The sequence below is a fragment of the Sceloporus occidentalis genome, unplaced genomic scaffold (genome assembly GCF_023333645.1).
Source record: "Sceloporus occidentalis isolate IW3139 unplaced genomic scaffold, rSceOcc1.0.p SCAF_33, whole genome shotgun sequence".
In the NCBI taxonomy this organism is placed as follows: Eukaryota; Metazoa; Chordata; class Lepidosauria; order Squamata; family Phrynosomatidae; genus Sceloporus; species Sceloporus occidentalis.
The window spans coordinates 2147841-2156774 of NW_028317013.1; the positions used below are offsets into that span (position 1 = coordinate 2147841).

Below are 8934 nucleotides of genomic sequence, written 5' to 3' on the forward strand. Positions count from 1 at the left end.
TAGATATAAAGGTTGTTTATAGAAGACACATCAACTTCTTTATTAAGAACCAACAGATATAAGGTTTTTCGTTTATAAATCTAGAAAATTCCTCTTTGACTTTATGTACCCTGTACCCTCATATTAGATCTTTATTAACTTAATCAAAATAATCAAAAATAAAAAGCTATTGAAACTAATGGTTATACAAATATTAGTATATAAACAGGTAGGATGTTTCTCAGATTTAGTACGTATATAGATATATATATATATATATATATATATATATATGTCCTCAAAATATAGGTTTTTCAAACATCTGGTTGATTTTTTCCGATGTACTATTTTCCACAGCCAAATTTTAGAAGACAATGTTTTTAGGGGAAATTTCAAACATCCCTTTAACCGTAAAACTTGAAATAGAAGTTTTTTTCTTGGAATAGTAGAACAGATGTTACAGTGCAGGCACTTGTAACAGCCCTTGACCCTCTGTGTTACAGCTGAATTCTTATTGTTTGATATTAAGCTAGGACGTGAAATGTAAGAATTTGTGGTTTGACTGGCAGTGACTCCCTTAATATTTCATCATTCAAGAGTATAGGCCACTCCGTTTCGAATCTTATTTTTATTTTAAAAGCCGGCAAGTTATACTGTGCAACAATGGCATTTGTTCTATAACTTTGGTATTTGGCCGTCAATAACATGGATTGAAGATAATATACCGTACATTAATGCTGAATAATGCAATTATCTGAATGGTTCATATTATTACATTTAATATTGTGTGCTTATTATTAATGGTTACTAATAAGTGCAACATATAAGGGCACAAAGAAAACAAAAGTCAATTAAAAGATGGCATCGCACAATCTGGGTTTACGTTACAGCTGGAAGTTCTTGTGTCTTTCTACAAAAAATTGTATCATTACAAATATATATATATATATATATATATACGCTGATCAATTCTGTCTGTCTGGGCAATAATTTCCCATATGCGACACCTAATCATTAAAAATCTTTAAAAAATGTATTAATTTATAAAATGTCATTGTATTCCGCAGTGCTGTCCGATGGGTGTCAACAAAGGTTATGACCTGCATGTACAAGTCCTTAAAACATAGGGTTTGCTGATCATTTCTGGTAATGAAGGGGTTGCTGTTGGTGTTTTGCAATTTTCTTACATCTGGGTTTAATAGACAAAGAAAACTGAGAGCTGAGATGTGGCAGAAGTCCCTCCCACTGAAAAAAGTGTGGTCAAACATTCCAAAGCTGTGAGCTGGAACCATCGCAGGAGAACAGAACTGTTGCAGAGTCCAGCATTGAGGCTCCTTAACAGTAATAGGACAAGATTCTGCAATAAAAATCCCTTTGGAAGCCGGCTAGTGAAAGAGCCAAACATGGTGGGGATTATGGCCTACATCCTCCTTTCATTTGTCCCCATAATCAACGCTCAAGGTCAAACTGCTTTGCTGGAGTACATGCAAGGAAGGATGGGAGTGTTGGAGGTAAGTAAGAGTAGGTTGTCGTATTGCATAAAAGTTGTTGGCCTTAATTAAATGAATGGCATATGTAGAGGGTTACGTCAAATGTACAATGTGCAATCTAATTTATTATAGTAAATGCTTATAATACGTTGGACCTATATGACATATGTGGATACATTTTGAAACAGAGCTTCTTCTTTGAGATAATACTGGTACAGTTGGGGATGGAGTAACTGAATTGCTTCACAGTATATTTTCAAGGCAATTTAGGATTGTATCTATTAAAACTATACTAAACTATAAAACAGTTCAAAAATAATCTATTTATTTGTCCAAATTGTTTTAAACATTTATTGTGTATCAATCTTTTATCAACTATCAATGTCTTATCCGCTCCCTAAATATTTTCTTTAATGTCCTACCCTCCAGCCGTGCTTCTTCTGTCTGTTGATTCGAAAAATTGTTTTTAACATAAGATAAAGAGTGAGTTAGTACAGGAACTGTATATCTCCAGACACATGAGCTGACTCTGAGTCTCTTGAAAATGTAACCCTTAAATAGCCCATCATACAGATGTCATGACTCGCCAAATGTGTTCATCAAATGGCTCTAATAGCAGTCTTCATGGAAACATTGGCTTGTCATTATTCAAAGATACAGGTAATTGAGTCACCTGCATTCAAGCAGGGGTATCAACTATAGCACGCTGGCAGCAAAAGCCTTTTATATGTAGAATAGGAAGAAGTCATTTTCAGATTGTGTGACCATGGGAATACGAGATTGGGGCAAAAATCATGAGACTCAGAGTTCCCAAGCATACATAAATTTACAAATAATTGAGGATTTCTGCTGAAGCAACATATGTGTAGCAGACAGCAGGAAAATGACATTGATTGCAGCAAAAGAGCAATGATAGCATCTGAGACATCTGAGTTTTACTACCTACTTGTTTTACCTTATTGAGCATTAGCTTGTTTTAGAAACAATCATGTAATTCAAAGTATACAATTAAAAGAAGGATTGGGTTGACATGGCAATGTATTGCTCACTTTTCTGGCGTTTAAATGAAGTCTCCTATTTAGTCATATGTATTTTTCCTTGCAAACTATGCCTACAGGATAGGATTGCGCAATGGCACGACCACAGCAGTCGATACAGCTCAGAACTCCGAGACTTCAAAAACCAAGTGCTGAAACTGCTTGAGAACATAGAGAAAGAACGGGACAGTCTGAGGAATGAGATGGAGAACACAAATATACGTGTGGACCGGCTAGAGAGGGAGGTGGACTACATAGAGACCCAGAACCCAGCACCACCATGTGTGGACATTGATGAAAAGTTAACTGAGCTTCACAATGCAAAGAAGAAAAAAAATGAAAAGTATGCAAAGCTGACAGGTAAGTTATACATTTTAATGAACTATGCTAATAGCAGTTGGTTCCTTAGATCCAGGACCATAAAAGGGACACTATATGGTTTAACATGTAAGAAAATTAATGAGTCCTTGTTACCTACCAATTATCCAGGGCAAGTTAAAATGACTTCTTAAAAAATTTTTGTGCTGTTTTCTAAATATATAATGTTTTCATATTAGTCATGTATATGAATTTTAGCTTGGTTATCTTAGCTCAATCTACTAGGCAACCACCTTGACGCATTGTGCTAAATCATCCCAACAAGACATTCTGACTAAAGGAAGCCTATGGAGCAAATTATTTCATTGCATAAGCATGACTTTGTTAGCATTACCAGAGTTTGGTGTTTGAGCGGCGTGAGATACCCGCACTATCACCTGACTGGCTACAATGGCAGCCTCCAGATCTGCAGATAAGGAACTTAAATGGAACAAAATTAATTAAAACCAAGCTTTTTTTATTGTTAACCTATATTATTGTATACATCATTGTGTTTAAAATGCAAAGAGAAACACTTTCCATGGGACATGGAACACATGTCTGTCAGCGATTCACTCCTTCAAGTGGCCATGACTGGCGAGAAGTCCTTTAATATATATTCATGTATGGTTTGACTATTTTGGGCAGTAGAATGTCCCTTTAAATGTACTTCTTTGGCATGGGTTTTAAATACAGGCTAGCCAAATGTTATACAAGAATCTTATTTATAATAAAGAATATTCCCTACATGTTAAATACTGTTTACTATAATCAAGCATCAAAATATTTATCTTATTTCATTTGATTTTATCTTCAATCTACCTTTACATATTTTAAATAGTTTTCTAAATAGTTTTCTACTAGAAATAGTTTTGTAGTTTGATTTTTTTAATCATGTAATTATGCACCACAATATAATAATATTCTGTATATCGTACTGCCGCACTCTGTAATGCATGTTAAAGATGGAAATGACCAGGGGCTACTTTCAATGATCCAGCAGAAGAGCAGGTCTTTTTTTTTGTTTTGTTTAGCTCAGACATGTTTTCTCCTGCTCAGCCTAGGTTAGGGATGAAAATCAGGAAGCACCATTACACCAAATTCTCCCCCCTCATTTATGTGTATCTTGCCCCCTGTCCCTCTGTGAATACTCCCAACACTTTTTACGGTTTTGGGGAGGATGGTGTTTAATAGATCACAGGTCCACGTGTGAGCTTTTTTCTGTGGGGAGGACTTTGATCTCAGTCAAGGTCTAGACTTTTGTTTATAATTTAATGTTTGCTTCCCTTGGGAATCCTAATGTAGATGCCCAAACATGAATGGAGGGGTTGTCCTGTGCTTTATAATAAGTTATATGGTGGTGGCCTGGGGACAATGGTCTTTTTGGACAATATATCTGTATTCTGATATAAATTGTGTTTATACTGTATAAAGGTCTTGGGGTTAGTTAGTGGAACCTACCTTTCATGTTATAATAGGTTGCCCCACGGCTGAGATTCCAGGAATTGTGGAAACAGATGAGATCCTGGATCCTCCTGTCACCCGGAAAGCCTGTAAGTAGGTTTCGTTAATTCATGGCAAGGTAACTGCTTTCATCCAGCTGTTGTTAGACTAACATTAAAGGAAGCTATTATCTAACAGCAGCTGATGGGTTCCAGTTCCCTAGCCCTGCATTAACCCTAAACTTGGGTCTCTCTTAAAAAAAAATCAGCAAATCAAAATGCTAAAATTGAGTTTCATTTATAGAGTCCCCGGCGAGAGGGATTGAATCTTTTACAATATACTTTGCATATAAACCGAATAGTTTCATTTCCAGTCCAGTCTAGTGCAGAGTATGGCTGAATTAATAAATCACTTATGGTGAAATTAAATTATTATTATAAGTGCTGTATAACTACAGTTATTGTTATCAGGTATACTGAGTCTGTGAATTTCACAAAAAAAGATGCTTTGTGGGACATATATTTTTACGTTATTTTGCATAGTTTATTTACTTGTACTATTTGGCTTTTTAGACTGCAGTGACACCATATCTCAAGTTAATGCCATGAAAATACTAAAGCGCTTTGGAAGCACTTCTGGACTTTGGACGAAGGATCCTATAGAGAACCCAGAAAAGGTCTATGTTTTCGATGGAACTGGTAATGACACAGTGTATGTCTACCCCCGCATGAAAGAATTCACTCTCTTCTCTACCACACGCAAGGCAGCAAAAATTAAACTTCCGTTCCCTTGGATTGGTACTGGACACGTTGTTTATGGTGGCAATTTATACTACATCCGACAAGGTGATGAATTCCAAGTTATCAAGTTCAATTTAGCCAACAAAACAGTGGTTGACAGTGCCGTGTTACAAATAGAAGAACAAGTTCCTGTATATGGACTATCCAAATTTAATTATATAGATATAGTAGCTGATGAAGAAGGGTTATGGGTAATCTATGCCACAAAAGAAAATGAAAAGAATATCTGCTTAGCCAAATTAGACCCAAGTAGTCTTGGGATTGAGCAGATGTGGGATACACCTTGTCCAATAGAAAATGCTGAAAGTGCCTTTGTGGTCTGTGGTTCACTCTATGTTGTGTACAACACCAAGCTCCCTAGTCGTTCCCGCATCCAGTGTGTCTTTGATGTCAGTGGCACCATATCAAGTGAAAATGTTCCAATTGTTTACTTTCCTAAAAGATATGGATCCCACTCAAGTATGAAATATAATCCCAGGGAGAAACAGATCTATGCTTGGGATGATGGTTACCAAATCATATACAAGCTGAGCATGAAACCCAGAGAAGATTTGTATTAGAGTTGCCAATAGTCCTTTTGTCCATCTTGTGTCACTTTGGGAATGAAATAAAGGTTTTATGACTAAGTATTGGGTAATATACAGTACGTAGCTTGGCATGGCAGCGGGAGAATATAGAATTACACTTTCTCCCTGTTCATGGTGCCAGTATTAGTGCTTATAATACATAAGCCCACTGCTTTGTATTTGCTGTCTTTTGCTCCTACATCCTACCCTGTGACAAAAGAGTCAAAGCCTAAAAGATATGTATAAAACCTTTTATACATAAAAGACCACTCCCTACAAAGAAAACGCTACAATTCAAAGCTCAAAAACCAACCGTCACATTTCTTATTATCCTAGCGCATTACATCTATATATAACATATTAGTAAATTTTTTCTGTTAAGTTAAAAGTAAAGCAGTAGGAGCGGTTTGATGACATCACTAATGACCATAAGATAGACGCACACTTTGTCACAGGAAGCACTACCTCCAAACGGTATACAGACAGGAAATGCTCATGGATCAAACCATAGGAGAGATGACGTCTACTCTCAGTTTTACCTTAGTTTCATGCAGATTTTCTGCTTTTAATCACACTCTTAAAGAAAGTGATCAGTCAGCAACTTGAGGAGCAATCAGCATGGAAATAAGCAACTGTGGATGAGCCCCTGAGGATATATGGGCCATTGGCAGCTGTGCTTTTACCCTGTGGTTGAGCCTTGAAGATGACTACAGAGAACTATGAGTTTAGAAGTATTTTCTAGAGATAGAAGCTATAGACAGTCCATAAAAAGAATGTGCACTGAACATAGGAAGGGTGTTACATCTTACAATTTGGGTTGAAATTAGAATTCCAATAAAATCTTTACTAGAATTTTTTGAAATGCCCGCTAAGGTGGAGGCCGAAGTATTAAAAAAAATGGTTTTTTTTCATTGACCGAGATATCTGTATCTCACACCCTAAAAAACTGGACAGCACCAATTTCAAACATACTATAATAATATGAATAATACTATAATATCACGAGTACACAGCTAGTCTTCATATAGAGGTTACACGTGGATTTACATTAAGGTCCTGATTGCTTGAACAGCAAAGATTTTATTGGCAATGTGACCATGAACTGAGCGGTACAAAATATATAAGGGAACAAATACTCATACAAATCACCGAGAGAGTAGGTTATTATATTATTAACCTTGCCAGGCTCTGAAAATTCTGCAATGCAAAGCCACGTATACAAGACGAGGGTTCCTCTACTGGTTAACTTCTTAAATCACACAGGTTATGCCTCTCATAAAACTCTATGCACTGAGTATCGTAAAGGATATACTTTCTGCGAGTACCACAATGTATTATGTGTTTATTCCTCTTATGGCTAATACAAGCTGTGAAGTGCAGGTGTGAGGGTTGTATAGAAAAGGCCATGCTGCTAAATTATAGCTATGCAGTTACTTCTTGGATGTGTGTATTTGCAGCTTGGGTTTAATTAATCACTTCCATTATACGGTGTGTGTGTGAAACAGATACTGCTCCTGTTCTCCGCAGGTTGGCTTTCTGTGAGCTTTAAATAAATTGTGCAAATCGTATATATATATGAAATGACTTGTGCTCTCATTATTTTCAAGTAGTTGATCCTGTTATCCTGAAACAACTGGTAACCATTATTGTGGAAAGAGTTAAATAAACATACAGGCTATTAACCAAAATGTGAGTGAAAAATTAGGAGGAGGCACAGGATGAGCTCCATGCCTCCTATAGGTTATTTTTTATATGTTTGACTCCCCTATCCCATACAGCAGAGAATGGAGGTAGGAAAGTATATCTCCAGAGGTTACCGCACACTGCAGTGGTGTATTTAGGTTTCCTACTGTTTTAGGCCTCACTAATCTCACGCTCCCCTAATCTTAATTTGTGCCACCCCTTCCTGTTTTGTTCCCACTTCCTCCTTGTTAGACTCCACCTCTTCCTCACTGTTTATTAAGTGTGGATACAGAGTACCTGTTTATATATTTTGTTGTATTGTGCACCACTTCGAATGTTTTATCTATTGTTTTAAGAGATAATAATCTTTCATTAAAATAGGCAAGAGTGTAAATTCAACAATTTTCACCAAGATCAGCCAGCTATGTCAACTATACAAGAAATTAGCAGCTAGTCAGTCCATGGTGTGAGCATGATGTGTGCAACCACTTTTACTGTAAATTCACACACCATTTACAGTGCCATCTTTGTATACAAAAAGCGTAACAGTGCCGTATTTGTCCCCAAACAGCTTAACAGTGCCAACCTTGTCCTTGCTCACACACCTATACATAAACATTCATGCTGATACACACACATATATATATACATGCTCACATACAAAACCTGGTCTACCCCAGGTGCCACTCAACAAGGGGGTGCCACATTAGCAAACAAAGTGGTTGCCCCGTGCCTGTCCAAAATTGTTCACATAGGTCTGGTTGGACATGGAAGCTGCAACCCAAACCCCCTGGCCACCAGCTGCAGCTCAGTGGCCACCACACTCTGTCCAGAGAACCGCTCCTTTTGAGTAGCACAGTTGTCACTGACCATTACAACTTTATATTATTAACCTCAACTACTGGTACTTAATATATTAACTTAGGGTTGCAATCAAACTCCCTGACATGACATGCCACACACACCATAAGTAAATGTGAATGTGAGGGACATCTTGGATGCAAATGATTTCATTATGACTAGGGTAATGTGGAGAAACCAGTGATGCATAGATGTTGAAGTTAATGAAAATATATGGTTTCTGTAATGGATGCTGGACCTCCAATTTTTGGACAATTATTGGGACTAATATTGGACTTTTTGGGTGTCAGAGTCTCATCCCAAGCTGCAGTCAAAAGTGTCCTCTTGTAGCTTTCCTGCTTATTACGATCACAAGCCTAGTCCTTGTAAAACTTTCCTGCACCATAACAAACAACCTGTTTATTACCACCTCAAGCCGAGCCCTTGCAAGATAGAAAAGCTTACTTACATCAACTCAAACTGTCTGCTAACAACCATCTGAAGCCTAGCTCTTGCAAGATACAAACGCATTTGGACCACTATGCCAGATTAAGTTTCTTAATTCATATTGTGTATATTTACGCAAGTTTTTCTGTATATGTACTAAATATGTATTTTGGGAACAAAATGGTATCATACAAACAGCTTGCTGACGACCATGTCAAGCCAAACTCTAACCCAACCACCCCTCCGTTCATTTTATTTCTATGTCCTCTTTTGCATCCTGAAACCAATAAGC

General features: G+C 37.1%; 1 protein-coding gene across 1 annotated transcript; it reads left to right on the forward strand.

Annotated features, from left to right (window-relative positions):
- Positions 1–1382: 1382 nt before the first annotated feature.
- Positions 1383–5666, forward strand: LOC149298327 (olfactomedin-like protein 3). The gene is made up of 3 exons (XM_089487566.1): positions 1383–1490; positions 2587–2866; positions 4879–5666. Exons 1-3 carry the CDS (start codon positions 1383–1385, stop codon positions 5664–5666), a joined length of 1176 nt encoding a protein of 391 aa, XP_089343692.1.
- Positions 5667–8934: the final 3268 nt, after the last annotated feature.